The sequence below is a fragment of the Panulirus ornatus genome, chromosome 38 (genome assembly GCF_036320965.1).
Source record: "Panulirus ornatus isolate Po-2019 chromosome 38, ASM3632096v1, whole genome shotgun sequence".
Lineage (NCBI taxonomy): Eukaryota > Metazoa > Arthropoda > Malacostraca > Decapoda > Palinuridae > Panulirus > Panulirus ornatus.
Window position 1 is genome coordinate 8,611,411 of NC_092261.1, and position 27,617 is coordinate 8,639,027.

General features: G+C 37.2%; 1 protein-coding gene across 1 annotated transcript; it reads right to left on the bottom strand.

Annotated features, from left to right (window-relative positions):
• Positions 1–9,756: 9,756 nt before the first annotated feature.
• On the bottom strand, positions 9,757–27,161 carry Sfxn2 (sideroflexin 2). The gene is made up of 7 exons (XM_071684610.1): positions 27,086–27,161; positions 25,533–25,688; positions 24,739–24,909; positions 23,055–23,253; positions 18,199–18,324; positions 16,699–16,913; positions 9,757–13,653 (listed from the first exon to the last, which is right to left on the bottom strand). Exons 2-7 carry the CDS (start codon positions 25,685–25,687, stop codon positions 13,542–13,544), a joined length of 978 nt encoding a protein of 325 aa, XP_071540711.1. The 5' UTR covers position 25,688; positions 27,086–27,161; the 3' UTR covers positions 9,757–13,541.
• Positions 27,162–27,617: the final 456 nt, after the last annotated feature.

A 27,617-nucleotide genomic window follows, 5' to 3' on the forward strand; every position in this document is an offset into this window, starting at 1 on the left:
GAATTTTTTTTCCTTTTTTACTGTTTGCTTTAGCAGATTCTTCCAAATGCACAAAGTGGTAATTATGTATAAGTTGAAATATTCTAGAAAAAACTTAATTGCTTATCTTGGGGTTCCAGCCACTCTTCTGTTCAAAAGATTCACCTTGCATTTGGTGAATGTAGAGTAAATTGTATGTATAGTTATTTTTTCTACAGAATTCTCTTTAGAATGTTCTTGATTAATTTATACAATTATGAAGAGTACACAAGAAAAATTACGCGAAAATGGTAGTGCTCTCGTAGATAGGCAAATGATTGGTCATTCCGTTCAAAATCTTCATATTCTTGGTGAATGATACAGTAAGTCTTATTTTCTATACTATTTCAAGACAATTCTCTTCATGTATTAATTAATGCATAAAGTAATGATTACCTACAAATTCAGAAAAAATGTAGGAAAACTTATATCATTTCTTGGGGTCCTAATTGCTTTCCTGTTCAAAAGATTGGCAGTACATTTGGTGAATACTATGGTGAATTGTATTTATTTATATATTTTCATTGCAATTCTCTTAAGTAGGTTCTTAACTAACTAATTTCTTTAAGATAAATTGCATATTTAAAGATAAAAAAGTGAGTGCTACATTTACAGAGGAGTGAGTTCAAAATATCCGTCATTTACTTGATGAATGTTATGGTAGATTGTATTCAATAAATACATTTTCAATACAGATGTCGTCAGTAGGTTCTTACTGAATGCATAATCCAAAAACTTTAAATGTACAGAAAAGATATATGAAAACTTATCTAGCCTTTTTCAGGGTCCCGATCACTCTCCCATTTAAAAATGCTTCTTTCACTGGATGAAGGATATGGTAAATTGTATTTATAAATATATGTATATATTTTTCTTCATACATATTCACCATTTCCCATGTTAGCAAGGTAGTGTTCCAGAACAGATGACTGAGCCTTAGAGGGAAAACTCCTCGCTTGGCCCCCTTCTCTGTTCCTTCTTTTGTAAAAGTAAAACTGAAGGGGAGGATTTCTAGACCCCTGCTCCTGCCCCTTTTAGTCACCCTATATGACACGTAGGGAATATGTGGGAAGTATTCTTTCTTCCTTATCCTTACGGATAATACATATACAGCGATGGTATTTCCTGTGCAGCAGGGTGGCTCCAGGAATGGATGAGGCAAGCAAGTATGAATATGTACAAGTTTATATATGAATATGTCTGTGCATGTATATGTACGTATATGGGCCGTTCTTCTTCTGTTTCCTGGCGCTATCTCACTGATGCGGGAAACAGTGATGAAGTATAATAAGTAAATATATAAATGAATTAAGTATGATGAAATATATATAAAATGAATATGAATATATAAACACTGTTTTGAAATGGTTTGGTCACATGGAGAGAATGAGTGAGGAAAGATTGACCAAGAGGATATATGTGTCAGGGGTGGAGGGAACGAGGAGAAGTGGGAGACCAAATTGGAGGTGGAAAGATGGAGTGAAAAAGATTTTGAGTGATTGGGGCCTGAACATACAGGAGGGTGAAAGGCATGCAAGGAATAGTGAATTGGAACGATGTGGTATACTGGGGTCGACATACTGTGAGTGGATTGAACCAGGGCATGTGAAGCATCTGGGGTAAACCATGGAAAGTTCTGTGGGGCCTGGATGTGGAAAGGGAGCTGTGGTTTCAGTGCATTATTACATGACAGCTAGAGACTGAGTGTGAACGAATAGGGCCTTTGTTGTCTTTTCCTAGCGCTACCTCGCACACATGAGGGGGGTGGGGGATGTTATTCCATGTGTGCCGAGGTGGCGATGGGAATGAATAAAGGTAGACAGTGTGAATCGTGTGCATGTGTATATATGTATGTGTCTGTGTGTGTATATATATGTGTACATTGAGATGTATGGGTATGTATATTTGCGTGTGTGGATGTGTGTGTATATACATGTGTATGGGGGTGGGTTGGGCCATTTCTTTCGTCTGTTTCCTTGTGCTACCTTGCAAATGCGGGAGACAGCGACAAAGCAAAATAAAAAATAAATAAATATATATATATATATATAGGTACAGTAGGGTTGAGGGTCAAGTCAATTGGGAGGCGAGTTTGAATGGAGAAAAACTGGAGGAAGTGAAGTGTTTTAGATATCTGGGAGTGGATCTGGCAGCGGATGGAACCATGGAAGCGGAAGTGGATCATAGGGTGGGGGAGGGGGCGAAAATTCTGGGGGCCTTGAAGAATGTGTGGAAGTCGAGAACATTATCTCGGAAAGCAAAAATGGGTATGTTTGAAGGAATAGTGGTTCCAACAATGTTGTATGGTTGCGAGGCGTGGGCTATGGATAGAGTTGTGCGCAGGAGGATGGATGTGCTGGAAATGAGATGTTTGAGGACAATGTGTGGTGTGAGGTGGTTTGATCGAGTGAGTAACGTAAGGGTAAGAGAGATGTGTGGAAATAAAAAGAGCGTGGTTGAGAGAGCAGAAGAGGGTGTTTTGAAGTGGTTTGGGCACATGGAGAGGATGAGTGAGGAAAGATTGACCAAGAGGATATATGTGTCGGAGGTGGAGGGAGCAAGGAGAAGAGGGAGACCAAATTGGAGGTGGAAAGATGGAGTGAAAAAGATTTTGTGTGATCGGGGCCTGAACATGCAGGAGGGTGAAAGGAGGGCAAGGAATAGAGTGAATTGGAGCGATGTGGTATACCGGGGTTGACGTGCTGTCAGTGGATTGAATCAAGGCATGTGAAGCGTCTGGGGTAAACCATGGAAAGCTGTGTAGGTATGTATATTTGCGTGTGTGGACGTATGTATATACATGTGTATGGGGGGGGGTTGGGCCATTTCTTTCGTCTGTTTCCTTGCGCTACCTCGCAAACGCGGGAGACAGCGACAAAGTATAAAAAAAAAAAAAAAAAAAAATATATATATATATATATATATATATATATATATATATATATATATTGATATTATACTTGATCACTGTTTTCTGCATCAGTGAGTTAGTGCCAGGAAACAGATGAAGAATGCCTCATCCACTTGTATACTGAACCAGGGCATGTGAAACTTCTGGGTAAACCATGGAAAGGTCTGTGGGGCCTGGATGTGGATAGGGAGTTGTGGAGTCAGTGCATTACATATGACAGCTAGAGACTGAATGTGAACAAATGTGTCCTTTTTTATGTTTTCCTGGTGCTATCTTACTGATGCAGATGGTGGCAGTGCTGTTTCCTGTGGGATGGGGTGGTGCTAGGAATAGATGAAGGCAAGCATGCATGAGTATGTACATGTGTATATATGTATATGGGTGTGTATGTATATGTATGTATGTTGATATGTATATGTGCCAGTATGAGTGTGTAAATATATATGTGTGTATGTGAGTGGATGGGTCTTCCTTTGTCTGTTTCCTGGTGCTACCTCACTGATGCTGTCAATAGACTGAACCAGGGCATGTGAAACATCTGGGGTAAACCATAGAAAGGTCTGTGGGGCTCGGGTGTGGATAGGGAGTTGTGGTTTTGGTGCTTTACACATGACAACTAGAGACTGAGTGTGAATGAATGTGGCCTTTTTTGTCTATTTTCCTGGTGGTACCTCGCTGAAGCTGGGGGTAGCAATGCTGTTTCCTGTGGGGTGGGATGGTGCCGGGAATGGATTGAGGGCAAGCAAGTATGAATAGGTACATGTGTATATGTATATGTCTATGTATGTGTATATGTGTACTCTTGAGAATGACAAGACAGTTCTCTTTTGTAGGATATTAAAAGTTTTTAAATGATTTGTAAAAAAAATAAGAAAGTAGATAAAAGAGCATATTTTATTTTGTTTTCTTGTGTGTACAGTTTGCTTTATTAAGGGCATTGTGTTGGGAATAGAACAGATAATTCATAAATACTGTATTGTATTTTCCAAGTACAACTACATCTAAACATTCTAGTCAGATTGTTATTATATTTTGCTTCCTAATAATGGAGGAGATTCTTATGCTTTCTAAAAGTGAATAGAATTTTTCATTTTCTTTATTTTTTGCATTATCATTCTCTTGTATTGCATTCCATTTTATTAAGAAATCTGCATAGATTAGTGAATTTTTCTTTGGAGCACAGTCTTCTTGGAAACAATCTCCATAAAAACTTATTTTTTGAAACAACTACTTAAATTCCTGTAGCCTTGTCAAAATGGATTTTGCATTAGTTGTATGATTTTTCAATTAGCCTCAGAGTATCACAAATACATTTTTGGTCAAAATCATCATAGGAACACAGCGCCAAACTGTGAGTGCTCTTAGAAAAGTGCACTGTCTGTACTAGAATTTTCATTTGTAGCTTGTAGCTACATTGTCTGTGATGATTACAATGATTTATTTTTGTTTTCTCGTATATAGTAGTGTAGTTTTATAATTTTTCCATTTGCAATGCTTTATATTTTATATCTAAATCATGTATCATACTTATTAGATAGATAATCACTAGCTTCAGCCCTGAAATGTTCATCCACTTATTTTTTGAGCATAGGTTTGTGTTGGCTAATTTCAGATTTCTGCTTACATATGTATTTGTACATGATTATGCATATTACCTACACAGCAAGTGTTACAGGACTCTGTCTGCACAAGGTTACAACATGAGTGGAAAATCACCTTCAGTGAGGTTGTGTCATTGCTAGGCATTGAAAAGAAATACAGTGTTTTTGAGGAACTTCACATTCAGGAGGAGACCATCATTTCCTGCACATTGTAGAAAGTGACTAAGAGGGGCAGGAGCAGAGGGCTGGAAATCCTCCCTTCCTCTGTTATTTTTTAACAAAAGAATGAAATGAGGAAGGAGCCAAATGAGGATTTATTTCCTTGAAGGCTCAGTCACCTACTTCTGATGATACCTTGCCGTCATGGGAGATGATGAATATGTTTGAAAGAAAAAGTAGTAACATGGCCTGTAGTTGGCGTAATCCTTTAAAAGGAATCTTGGGTTTATAAGATTAGAATTGAAAACCCAAGTAGAGAGGGACATTACAATTTGTGCTCATGTACATTGGTATGTTTGCGTGGGAGGGGAAAGGGACCTGAGCATGTAGGAGGTTGAGAGGTGTTTGCATGAGATAGAAGGAATTGAATCAGCAGAGGGTGATTTGCTGTCAGTGAGTTTAACCACAGCAAGTAAAAATATTTATTATTATTATTACTCTTAGGACTAATTTTAGTGAAATAGTAAAAGATTCCTGCAGCCCCAGACTGTGGTACTTCTCGTTGCAGGGAAAGGCAGATTCCTTTGGAGTGAGATGTTTTGCCAAAGGTGACTTCTCACTCCTAGTGTAACCTTGTGCAGGCAAAGTCTAATAACATCAGCAAATGAAATGATTAAGGTAAAGAATGGAATAATTTGTTGGGCTTGGTTGTAAATGGTAAGATCTGGTTTCAAGATATTATACATGACAACTAGAGAGTGAATATGTGCAAATAAAGCCATTGTTCATTTGTTTCTTATGCTACCTCACTGACAGGTAAAGAATTAGGAATGAAAAATAAATGTATGCCAAGATATAAAATTGAATGGAAATGTTGCTGTATAAGTAGTAGACTAAATGTATTTGTATATGATGTAAAATAAACAGAGATGTCATATGCTTGCCAAAAAACTTCAAATTTGACAGTTTATCATGTTTATAACCAGTGGAAATCATGTGGAATGTAGAATTACTTTAATGATGAAAAGCAACACATTATATGTATGAAGTGGTGGTGAAAGTGAAAAAGAGAAACAGGTGAAATGAGAAAAAAAAGTGTTACAGAGTGGTTTTAGTGAAACTAAGAAAAAGGGATGCTAGGATGGCACCCCTACCATCCACACACTCCAGCTGCCTTGCCACATTTCATCTTGACTACTGTTTTCATGAACTCTCTTTTCACCAAACCATCTGCCTCGACTCACTTTGCATACCTCCCTGACCCAAATATCTGCCATCTGCCACCTGTCTCAAAGACATTCATCTGTCCTTCAAATTACTTACTCTCACTTTTCCTTTCCTGCTTGTTACCATTTCTTCAATTACCTGTCTTTGATGTTCTCATTTGTACTCATGTTTTTTCTCTATTAATCTCTTTCCAAAACATTTTCTTATTCTGTCAAAGATATGTGGTACTTGCTGGGCTCTACTCTCTTTTGTCCTCTTGTTCAGCCTCTGCATCTTCCTCTTGAACCCCCCTTTTTTTTTTTAGCTCCTGCACCTTCCTTTTCACCTATTACTTTTTCTTGTATATTTCCCAATCATTTGCTCTCTTACCCTGCAAATAATGCCCATATACTTCTCTTTTCTCTTTCACCAACATCTTAACTTCACCATCCCTCCTCTCTCTATTGTTTCTTATGTGTCTATCTCCTACCTTTTGCATGTCAGACTCTTCCCATGCACATGTAAGAAGTGCTCCTCCTAAAGCTACTGATTTCTCGCCAACTTACTTAGCTTCTTTTATATTCGCTGTCTGGGATTCTACTCGCAATCTCTCCGAGTATCTCATCGCATAAGTCTCTTTCCCTAGCTTGCTTGCTTTAACCACCTTCTTTCCACCCATATGATTTAATTTTTCCTAGTCTCTGTAAGCCATCATCCTCATCTCCACCAAGTAATGATCAGTCATCCTACCTGCTGCCCATGTCAACACATTCCCATCCAAGAATCAAGTTTTTGCATACCTGTCAGTTAGATATATGTTGCTCAGTAATGTAAACAGGTGGTGCAGTAAATCAAGAATGTCAAAAGGAAGGGATGAAAGATGTTGATATAATCAGAATAGTTAATTTGAAGGTAGGAAGTCTGGTTAAGGAAATGCTATGATCATGAAAGGTATATCTGCCATCCTGATGCCAGCCTTTGATCAAGGGGGAATTGTAACATTAGCATGATGGACTTGAAATTTCAGGTATGATTGATTGTTTTAAAAAAATACCAGTGTTTTGAAATTTGAGTCTAAAAGACGGTGTGCTATAGCTGTACAGATTAATTGAATTTAAATTTTGTACATGAATGATTGCCTTTATAAGTTCGTGTTTAAATGTTAGTTTTAAATGTCATACCTAAGAGACTTTTAAGTCTCTGACTGCCATGAAATTGCAGCATATGTGTAGTTTTGTGGAGAAAATGGGAAACATGCAGAGTATTTGGACTGGAGATAAAAACTTGGCTTTGGTCTCCAGTCCAAGTATTGTACCTTTAAAGTACAGCATTAATTCAAGAGAAGGTATGGAGTCACTTTGAAGATGATATGAATAAGATGGATCGTATATCACTGAAAATTGAAAAGCAAGTTCTGATAGGTTGAATGTTCCAAGAGAAGAGCTAGTCAAGGACATGGGAGAGGAATGCTTGAGGTGTCGAAATGAGGGAGTTGTCATACATGCAGCATCTAAGCCTAAAAGCTACTTAACATTTTATTGTATTCCAGACAATATTCATTCGAATCTAGCATATGTGATAGGACAGTCAAATGAAGATGCCTTTCTTAGTCCTAACTTCACATCCATATTCCTTCAGGGATGTGCTGCTTTGGGGAGTCTATGCACCTAGTGTTCATGACTATCTGAGGGTTCTGCATTCTTGTACAGTATTTATTAAAGTACATTATTTCTGTGTGTATATCATATTGTTTTAATGCTAAGTGATTATTTGTACAGTTTTTATGCTGAATCTCGAAAAAACCCAAAGTCCCCAATATTCCTGATTGGGAACACATTTTCACCTTTATAGGTGGGTTTATGTGGAAACGTGATGCTTAACAAAGCTTCACTAAACAAAAGCAATAGCTTCACCTAGTGAAAGGCATATCATGGAGCATAACTGTTTTGTATGTTAAAGATTGGCTGTATCTGTATAAATGTATGAATTGTGAACATAACAATGGAAGCAGAAGAGAAATTTTTTTAAAGAAATTGTAAAGTGAAGGTGTTGACATGTAATATGTATAAAAAAGGATATATCATATGCCTTGCAGCTCCTACCACCCTAAAACCTCATTTATATGGCTATCATGTTTGTAAGGTAGGTTTTGGAATAGTTATATTTCTTTTGTAATGGTTATACCAAAATTATGGGTGTTTTTTTTAAAAGTAGAGAAAGTAACCTCAGGTTTTAAGCATGCTTTAGTGAATAGGTTAAGGACCTCAGATGGCCAAAAACTTGATCAGTATTAGGGAATGTGCTGGTTAAATAAAAAAAGTTTCATCATTTTTTGTAATGTTTTCCAAGTATAATGTCTTGTGACGCTCCAGACTTTTAATTACCTTGGATAAATCTCACATTGTGTTTTGTTTATATAGCAGCTATGTTCCCTGACCCCAACTCTGGATTTTTATTAGATTTATCCCCTCTTTTTAATGATTTCTTCAAGTGGCAGTTTGTCATTGCAACATAGGGCTATTGTTAGAATAACAATGCAATAGCTTGAGTTATTGTGTGTTGTAGGCATATTTGTTATTGTGTAGGTGAAGGAAAGTGGAGTGCCAACTTCAGGCCTTGTTTTCTGGAAAGTAAGTTTGCATGTTTAGATCATGAAATTTTTGTAGATTATAGCTTGATTTTTGAATTTCATGATTATCATTCAGAGTTTCAGAAGTTATCGATATGACTGCCTTTTTCAAATCCCCTTTAGATTTTTTCCAGATGCTGTGGTGCTTTAGTTTCATAGTACAGTCTCTCCTTGTCACACATAGCATGTGACAACACTTAGTGGCACAGCTCATGCTTCATAACCATAGCTTTTCCTGCTGTGAGCACTATGCTTTAACCCTGTTTTATGGCAAAATGGTAGGAGCGATAGATAAAAGCAGTACATGGGAACTAAATATTTAGCTAGCAGCATTAGGTAGAAACAAGTAATAGTAGTAGGTGGGAGCATTTACTAAGAAGTAGGTTGTAACACGAGGCAGGAGCATTAGGTAGACAAATTAGAAGTCTTCAGTAGGAACATTAGTTAGGAGCCTCTTCAAACAGTGCTGAGTTGCCCTCTGCCAGTGGCCTGTTAATGGTAAGGCACTAGAGGATAAGAAGCAGCAGTGGAGTTCAATAGTTATGAAGATTCTATTGCTATGGCCACCCCCTTGAGGGAGTTCCTGGAGGGAACAGGCATCAGATGGCTATATAGAATTACTGTGGCTTGAGCCATTGGAATTTCAATATTTTTTGTCTGTTGAGTGCACTATTTTTTTATGTAGTGAATGTGTAATGTTCTATTATTATTTTTTCTGATTCTTTTACTAATTTGAACCAAGGTGATGATGCATACCTCACTCATTTCCTGATTCATTGTGGGAGGAGTTTGAAGTGGCTGCTGGGCAGCATCACTTTCCACATGAGGTCATCTCTGTTTAGCCTGTTGTCCTTGAGGATATAAGCTGCCCATAATATTTTTCACCATGGAACCCAAATGCCCAGCAGTTTTCATTCTGTAGATATGCCAAGCAAGAAGAAGCAAAGCATCTCCATAGCCATCATCAACAGTTCAGAAGGTGGTGATCCAAAGTGTAAGTTTTTATTTACAGTATTTTTTTCTTAAGCTAATCCTGCATTTGCCTGACTTTCACATACGGTAAACCTCTGTTATCTGTACTTCAAGCCAAAAATTTTCAAAACCATGATGTTTTTGCAATTAGTACTGCTATATTGATTTTGCAATTCATACTGCTATATTCCAAAAAAAAAAAAAAAAATTATAATGAAAAAATTAAATCAATTATATGACTGGGATGGAAAACAACGAAGTATTGGATATATTTGTCACCAGTGTTATTGCACATTTTAAACAAAGTTACCTATTCCTAAGATGAAAAAAAAATAATCAATAAACTTGTAAGACACGACAAAACTAATTAAAAGTATCCAATCCAACTACTAATTACTTCATTATGATGCAGGACAAGTCTTTGTTTATATCAAACTCTAACTGGCTGTTCACTTTTGAACAAACAATTTGTTAATTTCCCTTCTGTTGAACATCATACAGTAAACTTTACTAATATTCATATACTAAGAACAAATGATAATTGAAGACTTTTTCAGTTTTCTACATAATTTGACATCAAGAAGAAAATTTTAAAGACCAGAATGATGGCCATCTTGAGAGTGACAGAAGAGATATTAGGTTCTACTGATTGAAGAACACAATTCATATATTGTCATAGTACCTATGTTTATCACGAGTATTGTTATAGTAATCTGACATGATTACCATAAAAGTTTCTTCATACTTGTTTGCCGATTCCTGGATTAGCAAAGAGACACTAGGAACAGGTGAAGAAAGCCCCACTTGCTCCTATGCATTCTTTTGCTATCATGTGTATACACTGAAACCACAGCCCCCTATCCACAGTGAGGTCCCTCAGACCTTTCTGATGTTTCCCCTGGACACTTATCATGCCCTAGTTTAGTGGTCCATGCACAGCACATTGCCTCTGTATACCAAATCATTAATTCTATCTTGAGCATGCTTTACACCCTCTTATATGTTGAAACCCTGAGTACTGAAAACCTTTTTCACCATTCTACCATCTCTAACTTAAATCTCTTCTGAACTCTTCCACTTCTGACACACACACTCTCTGTTCACCTTTCCTCACTCATTACCTCCATATGTCCAAACTATTTCAGTACATCCTCAGCTCTCTTAACCACACTCTTCATATTACCACACCTCTTTCATAACCTATCATGTTTTCCTTTATTAAACCTCCTCAAACATTTAATTTTCAACACTTTCATATTCTCATTTATAGCCCATGCCTTGGGTTCATACAAAACTGTCAGGACTACTGTACCTACAAATATGTTCACCTTCTCCCTCCCAAGTAGTGACTTCTCTTTCCTTACATTCCTCAATACTCCCAGGATCTTCTTCCCCTCATCCATGCTACGACTCACTTCAAGTTCCATAGGTCCATTCACTACCATGTCCACTACCAGGTAGCTAAAACACTTCATTTCCTTTCTGTTTTCTCCATTCAAACATACCCCAACTAATCTCTCTCTCTCTCTCTCTCTCTCTCTCTCTCTCTCCTATATCTAATAACCTTGCTTTTATTCTCATTCACTCTCAAATTTCTCCTTTCATACCCTCTTTTAAACTCAGACAATAATTTCTGCAGTTTTTCACTTGAATATGCCACCAGTGCTGTCATCAGTATATATCTGACTCGCTTCACAGACCCCCTTCCCAATAGAATGCATATCTACCCCTCTCTCTAAGACCCTTGCATTTACCTCGCACATCACCCTAAACATAACTAGGAGCTCTAGGTTATATGTACTGTGGTTTACCTGACAACTTGAGCTATATAAAAAGTTAAAATGTTTGGGATACTCTTATCTGTATAACATGGCTATCATATTTCTATCATATTTGTGAACCATTTCTTGATAATTTACAGTTGAGTTTTTCATTTTGAAAGGTAAACTTTTTCATCATACAATAGTTTACAGAAAATTTTGGTATCATGGGGAAATTTCATGATTATTTGAGAACAGAAAACTAGTAAAAAAAAAAAAAGTGAAAAATAACAATTTCCATTTTTTGATGCAGAAGTATCACTGGGAATTTCCTATGGAGTTTAAATATGCAGCCAAAGGGTTATGGTGAAACCAGAGTTAAAATGTTTACGTTAGCAGTTATATTTACATTAACTGGGCCTAAAACCATTCAGCTTTGTTCCCGTCTCCAAATTCATGTATTTTTTTTTTCCCATATTTGATTGCCAGTTTCCATGTTAGCCAGTAGATGATGACATCATTGCTAAATGAAGGTTGTTGCTTTGTTCAGAGGCTGAACCCAGATCAAGCCAAGGCCATTAACATTGAGTGGTTAACAAGGAGTGAAAGGCATTTACCTCACCAATAAGGTTTCTACTCCCTGGAGATCTGAAATATCTCTCATGACTTGCAGAATGTACTGACCCTGGAAAGAAAATTCAGATTTTTCCACCCAATGGTAATGGGATATCCATAGCAATCTAACTGTTTTAAGTCTTGAAATGCATGAAGTTAGTTCTGACTAATGTGAGAAACTTCCCTTGTAACAGAAAATGAGACTTGGGGGGTCTAAAGCTGGCTAGGTTACAAGCCAAAGAACATGCAATTTAAAATAATGTGTGGAACTACAAAAATGCTAAACATCATGACATTGTGCAGCTACTCTGCCTTTCAGTGGATACTCTCTGACTTATATGACTAAGCACAAAGACTGCCAATACAGACAGACGATATGGGGTATGTAGACATTCACCTTGTACATATAACTATAAACTGACAAATAAAAAAATACACTATTCATTTACCCTTTACTTATAAAAACTAGAGGAATGATCGTTATCTATTAGGCAGTAAATTGGCTGGCCTCAGTTTTGTATGGAAGCACTCGATAAAGAATTATTGGAATGTCATGAAAATTTCTTCCTCCAGCAGAGTACAGTGCAGTTCATCCCAATAATAGGCAGGGCTTGGGCATGGTCCCTTGTCAGTCTACAAAAAAATCATTCACGGTGCCAGACATCATAAAGGTAAACTACAGAACATGAAAGGTTATGGTATCAACAAATCATTCGTGGTGCCAGACACCACAAGGGTAAACTACAGAACAGAAATGGGTATGGTACCATAACGGGGTCTGACAAAGAGGCGAGGCATTCTCTATGATCATTTTTATGAATTGTCTTGCATTTTTGCTGATTATAATCTGTATTTTATAGAAAAATCAATAAAATGTAATTTTATCACATTTTCCTGTAAAATTTTGTATATGCTTTCCCCTTTTGGTCTTTCTATCGAACCTTTCCTTCTATTAGTCCTCCCTCTTATACTTTTAATTACATTTCAGTCTCTGATAATATATTTATTGCACATAGAGTTACTGCCATTTTGATAACTTTTTTTTACATGCTTGCATTTTCCAGCTTTGGGAGGCAGGGTAAGGAACTGAGCCTTAGAGGAAAAAAATCTTTCCTCCTCCTCCTGTTCCTACTTAAGAAAGTAGGGAAACAGCAATTAAGTATAATGTATATATATATTTTCATACTTAATCACTGTTTCCCATGTCAGCGAGGTAGCGCCAGGAAACAGATGAAGAATGGCTCATCCACTCATAAACACACATATATATATATATATATATATATATACATAAATGCCCATACACACTCATATACATATACAGACAAATATATATATAAACATGTACATATTCATACTTGCTTGCCTTCATCCATTCCTGTCACTGCCCCGCCCCACAGGAAACAGCTACCCCAAATTCATACAACCAGTCAAGACCAAACACTGAGCCTTTACATTAACTTACCAACATCATTTCATTTGCGCTCGCATTACAATAATTTTTTGTGCATTATGTTACAGTTCTGTCATTCTAGGATATATAGTCAAAAAGAATTATACAAATGCAATAATAGGCAGACATGGCCTGCAGTAACAGAAATAGCAGCATAGAGAACTTCTTTTCAACTTAGCAATGTCGTATGAGTAAGTAATCCTTGTTTTCTTATAATTCACAAACCCTTATTGAAGTACACAGAAGCTGGAATATTTCCATGGCATTTACTCTCTAGTGCAGCATACACATCAGGCTCCACCTTTGCTATTGCTGCAGTACTGATTGAACTGCAAAGTCAAACATGATTATGTATCAGAACAAAAGACTAGATATAAACACTGTACTAATACTTTTTTAAGCAGTATATATATATATATACTATTTCTAGAATTGAGAAAATGTTATCATCTTATTTATGGTTCTGTTTAATACTGATCTTGTGAAAGTATTTTCATTCTTTTATTGAAGCTGCAATTTAATATCAATCTTAATGAATTTATTTTAAAGTTGACAGTAGGTAAATGATTTTATAAGTAAATGAAAACTGGTAACATCCTTTGTCTGACTACAGTATATGATAACTTTATTAGGTAAACAAAGAAATGTGATACTTAAATTAACGGTCCACTTTACTGCCCCCATATATATGAAGTGGATGAAGTGCATGCAGCATCCTATCTTATCCTAAACTTTTTTCAACAGGTTGACACGGGACAGGTATAAGCACGTACTAATCATTGCAATTACAGGTGACAGGATGAAGATGTAGTAAAGATTAATCTGAGCTCCTCTGGTGTTTGAAGATATAAGTCGTAAAGATAGAGAGGTTACAGGAAGAAAAACAACAGACAAAAGCCATATGAGGCATCACTAATAGCACTTGCTCAAAAGGGGTTGAAACATTTTATCTCTATATAGAATTTATACACCAGACTTTAACTCTCTTTGACCACCATAATATGTGTGTGATTAGTTAATGCTCGTTCATGGACACCATTAGTCACACAGGAACCAGGCCAAGCCAATAATGTTATGGGTGGCACCTTTCAGAAACTAATCCACTTTACTCACTGTCTGCTAATGGTTCTGCCTAAGTGCTCAAAAAATGGCTTTTTTAAAAAGAAGGAAAGAAAGGGATAGCAAAATGCCAGATGCTCAATGCTTTTGGTAAAGTAGTTTTCCATATCTAAAATCTATATTTCTATTCTGTGCCATTTTTCTTGTGAGCATATTAATATTATCTATGAAGATTTCTCCTAATCTTTGGTATTTCTGGTGAGGAAGTGCAAGCCTTCACTCAACCTTTGCTAAGAACATACTTATAATCATGGTGGCTTGTTCATTTCAGGCCTGCCCTTGACCAATCAGCCACTGGGCTCACATCATCAACCTACTCATTTTTAGTCTATCAGAACTCAGTGCTCTCTAGTAAGGTTTAAAATTGGGGATCTGACACTCCTAAATCTACACGAGGCCCACAAAAATGTGCTGACTAAGACGTTCCAGGGAGGGTCCCGTAAAAACCTTTATAAATGTATGTATGTAGTGTGTTAATTTTTTTTATATATAAAGCACAAGTTATGATTTAAATGAAACATGTTACAACAGCTTAATTAGTATTATCAACTGTAAGACCATTACAGTGTTTTATCCAAAATAAGCTGAGAGGGACATGGTGGTACAGGTTTCCCACCTCCTACTAATAACTAATATGATACAGGTGCACCACCGATTTTCCGGCACTCTTGGTTCCAAAGCCTTGCTGGATTAACCATTTTGCCGGACCAACCTTGGTCATGTAATAATAATTCATCAACACAACCTCTAACCCACTAATTATACATCTCCCATGTCTAAAGTATACCATGGACTGCTAGAAATTCAAATGAAACAAATATTGAATGTAAATTAAATAAACGAATGAAATACGGGTACTTATAATCTTGCTCAGGACTGAGGTGCTTGTCAGCTACGAGTTTTGCCAATTCGTCTACATACTTGGAAGCTCCTTCGTGGTTTGCAGACTGCTTTTCTCCGCACACTTTATTCATGGAAATTCCATGACGCTTCTTGAATCTTTGAAGCCATCCTTCCCTATAGTCACACTCATGTTATAATTGAAGTTCTCTATGGATTAACTTAGCCTGGTCCATTATCATGCTACCTGACAAGTCCACTCCATCATTCTCATGCTGTCAAAACCATTCCATCATCACTTGATCGTGCTCAGTACTCTTACCATCATTCATAGTTTTTCTAATCATCATTTGCTTCTTGGAATTGCTGTCTGCATAGAATTTCAATATTTTCTCCATTTGCTTCTTTATATCATAAACAGTTGATGAACCAATACTGGAGATGTTATACAGCTTATGCACCAAAACACCATGGTCCATTTTTTCAACAGTTCTTCTTTATCTTGGATCGATTTGGACTGGTGTGTATGTTTGACACCAAGACTGACACTCATGTCTTAGAAGCCATAGCTAGGGTTAAATTTAAGCAAAATAAGCTAAGAATCTCACAGAATTGTGGTATCACCACCAACAAGTGCAGTGTAAAGAATGTAAGTAAGTGCACCCCACACACAATGCCATCTGTGGCCACCCAGTAAATTAGTCTGGTGGCCGCAGTAATTTCAAGTTCCCTCACGTAATTTTGTTCGGACTAAAGGAGGCGCTGAACCATTAGTTGCCAGAAATTCAGAGGTGTACCTGTACTGCGGCATTCTAATTTTTGTGACTGATATTCTATTGTTATCTACATGACTGTCTATTCCCATTATTGTAATTCTAATTGGCCTGTGCTTTGGTATAATTCACTGTACTACCAGAAACATTCTGGCAGTACAAGTCATACAGTGGGTTTAAGAAATCAGATATCTCTTTATTCCCATGATCATGCCTTTGTACATAATGCAGTATTTTGGTTTAGGTAAATTTCTTTCTTTCAAACTATTCGCCATTTCCCGCATTAGCAAGGTAGCGTTAAGAACAGAGGACTGGGCCTCTGAGGGAATATCCTCACCTGACCCCCTTCTCTGTTCCTTCTTTTGGAAAATTAAAAGAAAAGACAAGTGGGGAGGATTTCCAGCCCCCCACTCCCTCCCCTTTTAGTTGCCTTCTACGACACGCAGGGAATATGTGGGAAGTATTCTTTCTCCCCTATCCCCAGGGATAGGGTTTAGGTAAATATGTAAATATGTATAAGTATATGAATGTGCTCAGGAAGTTATTTTGAACATTTTTAAAATATTCTTACTTTTCACAATATACAGTGGAATATCACTATAAACTCTCCAAGTAAGTAATTACAAACTGGCAATTACTTACCACTTTTGGTTAAATAGTGCACATGCAGTTGGGGTCATAAGAGTAAGCATCACTCCACATGCCAGGGTTTGGAATGGTGCATTTAAGCGTGGATTTCTACGAAGCCAAGCTTGTTTCTCTAACCGCTCCATGATAATTGGAATGATTGTCATTCCTGGGGCAGCCATGAAAATGCGAGAAAACACAACTTGGGAGATGCCTTTCAAGGCAGCCAGCTGGAAATTGAATGAAGATCAATGTATCAAACTAAACATTGCTGCTTACTCTCTTCTATTGTCTTGAACTCTCACCTCCCTCAACACAATATACATCATCACTTCCGATTTCTATTCTATTCCCTCTTTACATGCATGAAGAAAAAAAATCTGTATTTACACAATAATTCAAAATTTTCATAAGTATCAGCAAACCTTGCTAATTCATGCCTAGTTGATCAACTAATGTACTGGCTGGATGCATACCAGTAACAATTTAGGATTTGAAGGATAAAAAATTATTTCTTTGTGGTTGCCAGATTCCTATAAGCAAGAGAGCTTGAGGAACAAAGCAATTTCCCAAGAAATATTATTTGAATCACGAAAAAACTTTGAGAGTTCTGATTGGACTTAAAGGAGATAGTGGATGGTTTACTATGAATCAAATGAGAGCCTGCCAGAGTTCAAATCCTGGTTGAGGCAGTCAATTCACAGCCACCCCAGCCTTTCTTTCTCCTCATTGGGCAGGATGATAATAGGTAACTGGCCTAGGTAGCATCATATATGTTATATCGTCGCATCTGTGGGGTAGGCTAGTGTAAACCTTACGGTGCTACACAAAGAAAGATTATTTGCCCAGCTAAATATAATACCATGAAAGCTTGCACTTAATGATTCATAACAGGTGTTTACTTTAAAACAGACATAATAACATACCCAAGCAAAGGAAACTGGAGAAATATGACATGTTTCAATCCAAGTAAGATCATTTTCCAGTCACAGGAAAAAGATGGAGCATTAAAGCTGCAGCTAGATTTTCAATTGACACTTTTGAGAAAAAAGTATCCAGCTGAAATAAACTGATGATAAAACTATGAATAAATAAGGATGGACTGTCATACTGAAGTATATCCCTGAAATCAAAGATGAACAAAAACTTAGAATAAAGTAGCACCAGCCTGTGAGTTTCTCATACTATCACTTTAGACTGTGTTACCTTCACTATCTATTTATCATTATGCAGTGAACAGTGAACCTTGAGCTCAAATAATTACAGGAAATGTTGTACTTTTAAAACGGTATTGTGTAAAAGATTGTGTTGTAGTATTGAGACAAAAATACTAACAGAGGGCTTGGGAATGCATCCTAGTCTTTTACTAGATGAAAACATGTTCTCTTTGTGTGGTCATGTGAAACAGATTAGAGCAAAGAGAGGGAATGGTGAACTACAGTTAGATAATCAAGGAGGCCTGTACAGCATATCTGAAAAACACAAAAGACAGATATGTAAATTTAAATCACTCACCCTGGAGGTGACAAATTCATTACCGTCTTCATCACACACAATAATTCCATTCAGTAGTTCATTCTGACGCATTAAAGGAATATTGATACAATTTGCTGCAGCTACAGCAGCAAAGGGCACATATCTCTGAAAATGAATATAAGTATCAGGTAAGCAAAATTGGGTATTATACATATAATTAGTTTACCCTCATCATATCTGTGTATAGCTTCATGTCCTTTGCTTCAGCCCCTTTCCTTAAGTTTAAAAGATGACGACTCTAGATACTGGATATGGTCATAACATGAAACGTTACCATCCCACTTACCTCCCTAGCAACCAGTACACATATTGTGTTCAGTGATTTTAACCCTTTCAGTGATATACTCAATAAAGGCAAGTGTAGTAGAGTGCAACAGTCCTCAATCTAGCCACTTATTAACTGACATTGTGCATGCATTGTAAAATCTGTTGGCTGCCATAGTTGGCAACCCCAAAGATGCCAACTATAAAGGATATGAAGGGTAGTCATGTGGCTTTTTTCAGGACTTGTCCCATCTGAGGTGCATTCTTCTTTTTGGGAGTGCTGCACCCCCACTACCCATATAAGTACTTGTTGCATGACTTCCTATGTTTCATCTTTTAAAAGTTAGATTACAAGATGGGAAGGGTTTCCAGCCCCCTACTCCAACCCTCCAACCCCTTTTACCTACCTTATATTCCATAAGGAATATGTGGGAAGCATTCTTTTTACTTATATATTTCACATTTGTCTGCCATTTCCCAGCAAACAAGTATGAAATTTTTTCATACATACGTATTTACCATTTCCTGCTTTGGCGAGGGTAGCACCAAGAACAGAGAACTGAGCCTTTGAGGGAAAATCCTCACTTAGCCCCCTTCTCTGTTCCTTCTTTTGGAAAAGTAAAACTGTTTCTCATGTTAGCTAGGTTGTGCCTGGATCATATGAAGAAAGGACATATTCTCTTACATCCATTCTGTAACTGTCATGTGTAGTGCACAGAAACCACAGCACCCTATCCACAACCAAGCCTCACAGACCTTTCCATGTTTGCATGTGAAATGTCTCGGGTAAACCATGGAAAGGTCTGTGAGGTGTAGATGTGGATAGGGAGCTCTGGTTTCGGTGCATTACACATGACAGCTAGAGACTGAGTGTGAACAAATGTGGCCTTTTTTGTCTATTTCCTGGCACTAACTTGCTGAAGCAGTGGTTAGTGATGCTGTTTCCTGTGGGATTGGGTAGTGACAGGAAGGGATGAAAGCAAGTATGAATATGTACATATTTGTATATGTATGTGTATGTATATGTTGATTTATATTTATTATACTTAGTCGCTCTCTCCAGTGTTAGTGAGGTAGCGCAAGGAAACAGATGAAAGAATGGCCCAACCCACCCACATACACATGCATATACATAAACGCCCACACATACACACACACACATACATACCTATACATTTCAATGTATACATACATATACATACACAGACATAAACATATATACACATGTACATATTCATACTTGCTGTCTTCATCCATTCCCATCGCCACCCTGCCACACATGAAAAAAGCACTCCCTGGGGATAGGGGAGAAAGAATACTTCCCACGTATTCCCTGCGTGTTGTAGAAGGCGACTAAAAGGGAAGGGAGCGGGGGGCTGGAAATCCTCCCCTCTCAATTTTTTTTTTTTTTTTTTTAAATTTTCCAAAAGTAGGAACAGAGAAGAGGGCCAGGTGAGGATATTCCCTCAAAGGTCGTCCTCTGTTCTTAACGCTACCTTGCTAACGCGGGAAATGGCGAACAGTATGAAAGAAAGAAAGAAAATATATATATATCTATCCCTGGGGATAGGGGAGAAAGAGTACTTCCCACGTATTCCCTGCATGTCGTAAAAGGCGACTAAAAGGGAAGCCTTTGGCGAATAGTATGAAATATATATATATATATATATATATATATATATATATTTTTTTTTTTTTTTTTTTTTTTTTATACCTCGTCGCTGTCTCCCGCGTTTGCGAGGTAGCGCAAGGAAACAGACGAAAGAAATGGCCCAACCCCCCCCCATACACATGTACATACATACGTCCACACACGCAAATATACATACCTACACAGCTTTCCATGGTTTACCCCGGACGCTTCACATGCCTTGATTCAATCCACTGACAGCACGTCAACCCCTGTATACCACATCGCTCCAATTCACTCTATTCCTTGCCCTCCTTTCACCCTCCTGCATGTTCAGGCCCCGATCACACAAAATCCTTTTCACTCCATCTTTCCACCTCCAATTTGGTCTCCCTCTTCTCCTCGTTCCCTCCACCTCCGACACATATATCCTCTTGGTCAATCTTTCCTCACTCATTCTCTCCATGTGCCCAAACCACTTCAAAACACCCTCTTCTGCTCTCTCAACCACGCTCTTTTTATTTCCACACATCTCTCTTACCCTTACGTTACTTACTTGATCAAACCACCTCACACCACACATTGTCCTCAAACATCTCATTTCCAGCACATCCATCCTCCTGCGCACAACTCTATCCATAGCCCACGCCTCGCAACCATACAACATTGTTGGAACCACTATTCCTTCAAGCGATATATATATATATATATATATATATATATATATATATATATATATATACATACATACACATATATATATACACACACACGTGGATCAGGCATTTGCTTTAAAGAATTTGTGAGAAATACTTAAAGAAACAGATGAATTTGTACGTGGTATTTATAGATCTAGAGAAAGCATATGATAGGGTTGATAGAGATGTGTGCAGAAGGTCTTAAGAATATGTGGTTTGGGGGAAAGCTGCTTAAAGCAGTGAGAAATTTTTAGTAAGAGAGTAAGACAAGTATGTAGAGGAGGAGAGGAGAGTGAGGGGCTCCTCATGTAGGATGGTCTGCAGCATGGTTGTGTGATGTCACCATGGCTGTGTACCTTGTGTATGGATAAGGTGATGAGGGAGGTAAATGTACAAGTCTTGGAGAAGGGGCGATTATGCAATCTGTAAGAGATAAAAGGGACTAGGAAGTGAGTCAGTTTTTGTTTGCTGATGATAAAGCACTGGTGGCAGATTCAAGTGAGAACTTGGGTAAGTTGGTGACTGAGTTTGGAAGAATGTGAATGGAGGAAGTTGACACTAAGTGCAAAAAATAAAAAAGTAAAGTTATTTGGTTTAGCAGGGTTGAAGGGCAGGCTAGTTGGGGTGCAAGTCTGAATGTGGAAAAATTGGAGGGAGTGAAATATTTTTAGGACACAAACCACAAAACATTCTATGCACATCTTTCACCCTCCTGCATGTTCAAGCCCCAATCACTCAAAATCTTTTTTACTCCATCCTTCCATCTTTAATTTGGTCTCCCTTCCTTGTCTCCTTACTTATTCTCTTCAAAAGTCTAAACCACTGTAGCACACCTCTCTCAACCACACTTTTCTTATTGCTACACCTCTCTTACCCTTCTATTACTTACTTGATTAAACTACCTCATCACATATTTGTCCTCAGACATTTAATCTCTAACTCCCACACTCTTCCCTGCACATCCTCAACTACAGCCCATGCCTTGCATCTATACAACACTGTTGGGACTACTATACCTTTAAACATACCCATTTTGCCCTCTCAGATAATGAAATGTCTTCAAACATTCTTCAATGCTCCCAGAACCTTTGCCCCCTTACCCACCTATGACTCACTTCTGCTTCCATGGTTCTCTTTGGTGTCACCTTGGCTGTTTATTTTGTTTATGGATAAAGTGGTAAGGGTGGTAAATGCAAGGGTTTTGAAGAGAGGGACAGGTTTTTAGTCTGTATAGGGTGAGGGAAGTGAGCCAGTTGTTTGTTGATGCCATGGCACTGGTGGCAAATTTGAATGAGAAATTGCAAAAGCAGGTTTGAGTTTGGGAGTGTGTGTGAAAGGAGAAATTTAAGAGTTAATGTGAATAAAAGTTAGGTTATTAGGTTTAGCAGTGCAAGGAGAGAGGTTATTTGGGTTGGAGTAAAAGTTTTGACTAGTAAAAACTTAAACAGGAAGTGAAGATTTTTAAGATACCTGAGTGGACATGGTAGCAAATGGAAGTAGGAGAGGGTGCAGGTTCTGCGTGCAATGAGGAATGTGTGGAAAGAGGAGTCCCTATCTGGGAAGGCAAAAATGGTTATGTTTGAAGGTATAGTAGTCCCAATTATGTACAGCTGCAAAATATGGGCTTTAGATGAGAATTTACAGTAGAGGGTGGTGGTGTTGGAAATGGAATGTTTGAGGACAATATGCAAGAAGGTTTGATCAAGTAAGTAATGATAGGATAGGGAGGTGAAAAAATGCATGCTTAGTAATACTGCTAAAATTCAGTAAGTTCAGCTGTAAAAATATTGCCTGATGTCATATCCACATCATCAGTATGTATGTAACAAATATGTCAAATTTCAATTCGTTCATAAATAAGAGAGGCTGCTTACAAAAAACAGGGTACTGAACTTGAAAATACAGTTGAAAGGGAAAGCTTGCAACACATAAGTAAAAATTTATTTATGGGCACTATTATTACACACACATCTTCAATAAGTCGAAAGCAAATCTGCACAATTCTGATTTAATCCACTGATATTCACAAGAGAAGCTTATTACACAAACTATATGCTATTAATCAGTACAAAAATATGGCCATGCATGTAAATGGATGGGTGCAAATCAATATGCCTTCCCTTTATTGCATGCTGAGGATACCAAAAAGCATAGATAAAACATCAATGATATGGACAAAACTTCATGATACAAAGAAATCCTTAAATCCAGAGTCAGATATGATAGATCAAGTTGATATTCACCTGAAGAAGAGTAGAGGCTCTTCCAGTTAAATAGTTCTTAAGGCCTATAGCAGTGACAAGAGCTGCTCCAGTAGCAGATATATATGCCATACCCATCTGCTCTACACTCAAAGGGGATTTGGCATTCCGGTTGGTAAAGTTTACCAAAGCATTGAAGGACTGGTTTGCCCACTGCCAAAACAAAACTGCAGGGGTGGATCTGGAATGAATGTTGCATGTAAAACTTTGGTATATTCATTCATAAATATTTCTGTAACATTGTTGGCAATTTTTAGTCCTAATAAATAACAGCTTTTCTAAACGTTAGATGACAGGCATGGTTCAGAAAGTCCATCACAGTCATTTTCTCCCCAAAGAGATGTTTTGTTAGTTCATGATTTTCTGCAGTATATTCTATGGAAATATTAGCAGTAGAACCTTTGAACCCAATGTCCTTATGGTGGGTTATCACTGGCTTTCCCATCTGTCTACAGCCTCCTGAGTAAGTAAGCAGCAGCTCAGTAGTTCTGGGCCCACCAATGGCCACATCTGAAACCACTGCAGAAAGGACATCAATCACTCTGTTGCTCCTGGTGGTCAGACCTCAGAATCTGTGGTGTGTGGACATTAACCCAACAGTGGTCATAATAGGGAATGAAGGGTTTTTCAATAAGAGAAGAGGGGAAGGAGGAAAGGCCAAAGACACTACTTCAGAAAAAAATGGTTTTTCATTTCTTAAAAACCAGCATTTCTCTCCTCAGTGATCTGTCCCACAAGCACAAAAACATATTCACATGAAGGAAAAGGGTTTAAAGAAATAATAAATATAGTGTCTTTGTTAGTATTCTAAAGGCACATTACAGTATGACTCTCCTGGAGGAGGAAAACCCAAAGTCACACAAAGTAGATTCACAAAATTTCAGCTGAGGAACTGCCATACATTTAACATGATTAATGAAACATTTTTCCTCTGTTGACTATTCACTGAGTAGGAGCAATTCTCTGGGATAATTTTTAGGATAAGCAGTATTAGAACCCTTAATGTTTCTGGTGAGGAAGTTCTGACCTTCCCTACCCTTCACTTTCTAACCATGGTAGTGGAAGCTAGTGAAGCTGTGCCAGGAACAAACAAGGAAAGGCGAAATCAGCTTGCATCCACTCTCTCGCTGTCATGTGTAATGCACTGAAATCACAGCTCCCTATCAATAAGCAGGTCCCACAGAACTTTCCATGGTTTACCCCAGCTGCTTCACATGCCCTGGTTCAGTCCACTGAGAGTATGTTAGGGCCAGTATACCACATTGTTCCAATTCATTCTATCCTGTGCATGCCTTTCAACCTCCTGCATGTTCAGGATTACAAAGACCAAAGCTTGTAACTGCACAGAAGAGAAGAGAGGTATGCACACATATCAAAAGATCACATGTGCATAGTTCAAATATACATATTTCCTTTAGTTTCTGCAATACTCAAGCCCAACAGACATTATCGAGTCAAAAAAAATTAATGTACTTTTTAACCAACTCTACAAAAAGATGCACATTTTGAGGATCAAAAGTTTAGATTTTTAAAAAGTAGTAATTTAATATCCAATAAAAATTCTTTGAAGAAATTTAAATCCTAAATTTTGTGTAAATTCAAAGCCAACTAGAAACAGAATAGAGTACAAAAAAAAGGCATAATATCGATAACCCTTTATACATACTTGTAAAAAGTCATCATGGCTCCTGTCAGAATCATACCACCAGGGACTTGGAAGCACATTCTACCAATAACATTCTGCTTCTCACCAGTGTCCGGATGGAAGGCTGATTCATATGCTCGCTTAGCATACCAGATTGATTCTTCTGGTGTACCAGGTGGTTCTTGTCCATGCCTGAAATTACAGACCAGTATATTTGCCCATGGAGACAGGGAACAAATATAACTATGTATGTATCATTCATATCACGTATTATGTTGTAGCTCTGACTCCCATAACGCTATTACACCCTCAGGTGATGCCAGGATCCCATGACAGTGGGATATTCTCTCCTATGCTACACTCATATTGAGGACAGGCCCATAGGACCACTCAAAGTCATTCCTGGCTCCTTGGTAGAGTGCCATAGAAAGAAACAAATAAGGGGAATTACTCTTGACACATATAGAGAAAATATTTATTAATATAGTAATCACATTAGATACAGTTTACCTTTACAAAAATTCATTAATAAATGGACATGAACCTTACCAAGTAAGATTCAGAACAAACAAGATACTACAATACATATTTATAGCATTTTTTAGAATTTGAAATCTAAGGAAAAGCAACATTAGTTAGTATGGGGTCTTTAGAAGACTGAGTATTCATATCTCTACATAACACAAAAGTTGACACTTCCCACATGTAACTTGCCTTTGTCATGGATTACTTTTATCATTGGAATATTTTCATGGACAACAGAATTTGAAAGAGTAAATGTCCATTCACTAATACTTCAGTTACTATAGCCTTACCGATATTTCTGAAGAAGATCTTTCACTTCATCAAGTTCTTTGTTGGTTTTGAAACACAGTCGCCAGTCTGTTATACCAAGGAAATGCTGAAAACGGCCAACAAATTTTGACTGATCATATCGTGGAACATCTAAGTTGATTCTGGATTCAGCCATTCTGCATAAAGCAATAACAATATTAAAAAGAATAGAGTATCTAGCAGTTTTGTACAAGTTAAAAAAATGCAATAAACATTGAAAACTACTGTAAACAAGTATTTGAAGTTGTTAAATACTCTCCGTGGTACATTTGAACTTGTTAAATATTCTCTCTGGTACTTTCAAAATTCTTGAGAAAATAGATTTCATAAGACCCACATCATTTACTGAATAATGATTTGATAGGTCATATTGATTGACATATACATATAATATAAATAAAGTATTAAATACATACATACAGGCTGATACAGTATTTGCATATCAACTATTTGTAATTGTTGTTCAGGTTTAAAAACTGAGGTTGTTGGATAAATCTCTACTTACATTTTATTAGAGGAAAAGGGAAAATCTGACAGGTATCTTTTCAATGGGGGATGTTCCATAACTTTCTTGAACAAGACCAGCAGTGTCAGTTTTTTTAGATACTTTACCTTTTCAGCAAGTAGGATATTTTGGATTCTAATTACAATCAATGATCTATAAAAAAAATTTCCTGTTTTTTGAAATCACCACTCACTCATTTTCCCCTGGTCTGCACTCATCAGCTTTATGATGGACTGATGATTTTTCTCAATGCACTCAGCTTTATAATCGGCTGATGATTTTTCTCAATGCACAATTTGGACTGGTGTAAGCCACTACATTGTTTTCAATTCTGTAAAGTAGCCTGTGGAATAGTTGCATGGAGATGTTGTACCTAATTCATCACTCTACAGTAGGTTTGAAAAGTGCTGTATTGCAAGTATTTTAACCTATCATTTCATTCTGCTTACGATCCTGCCCATTTTGTGAGTCAATATCATTTTAACGGTTGTTCATGTATTTCTGTTTGGCAACAAAATATCTACAGGGAAAGGTTTAAGACTTTGAAGCTACAATCATAAGAAAAGAGAATGAAAGGGATCTAAAAAACCGACGAAATTTTGACAATAGGAAAACTGACAATCAGTTCTCCTTCAAACCAACGAAACTGGTCTTTAAAAGGAAATTCAATTAAACTCTAAAGAGAGGTCCAAATAATTTTTCTCCAAAGAATTTTACTCAAGTACAACATAAATAATGCGAAAACAACGAATTAAAGATTCCTAGATATTAGGAAGTATCAGGCTACGCCTATACAAGCCCATAAACTCCTTAAATGCAACTGTTATCATTGGAGAACCGCAAAAATGCCAGAGTTTAAAGCTACCAATACTGGGCATACAAGAATGACTAGACCACTGTCGGGCCAGCTAGCCCTGTTGAATTCATGACTGTAGTATTTTTCTAAATGACGGAAAAGTATGTCTATACCCATAAATTATCCCCACAGTTAACTTAACGGGATGACAATAAATAACACGAATGACAAACCTTAAGAGACGACTTAATCTTTGCCTCTCCTGAAGGATATCGAGACTACGACTGAGAGTGAGCAGCTGTTTACTACAGAGTTGCAAGAAAATCAAAATATATTAATAAGTTCTCCGATAATAATACACTATGAAATGTCTACCTAATGAATTGCGAAGAATCATATTTTCAATTGATCAAAATAAATCTTCAAACGAGATATATTGCTTTCTTACATTGCTATTATATGATGTAAAGATTTTGATCTTGGCAACTTTATGACGTCATAAGCACTCCCCCCCTCCCAATACTATATAACAGCTGTTCAAAGTCGTATTTTGATTAAAATTTTATCTTTGTCATATTCATACGTTTTTTAGGTTATTTTTTTTTAAAGAAAGGCGAGATAGGATTTCAAAAAATAAAATCATAGTGAATCAATCACTATATCTTCTATTGTAGTAGCTTTCAAAAGTAGATTCTTATAATCTGAATCCGGCTCAAAGTTGCTAAAATTTCAAGAAAATCATGGTATTTTCCACAAATATGTGTA

What these genes read in the sequence shown, in the direction of transcription:
- Sfxn2 (XM_071684610.1), bottom strand. Translation starts at nt 25,687, where the DNA reads ATGGCTGAATCCAGAATCAACTTAGATGTTCCACGATATGATCAGTCA. An exon ending in GATCTTCTTCAGAAATATCG is followed by an intron (nt 24,910 to 25,532) that starts GTAAGGCTATAG and finishes CTGTAATTTCAG; the next exon opens with GCATGGACAAGAACCACCTG. An exon ending in GCACTATTTAACCAAAAGTG is followed by an intron (nt 13,654 to 16,698) that starts GTAAGTAATTGC and finishes TTGACTTTGCAG; the next exon opens with TTCAATCAGTACTGCAGCAA.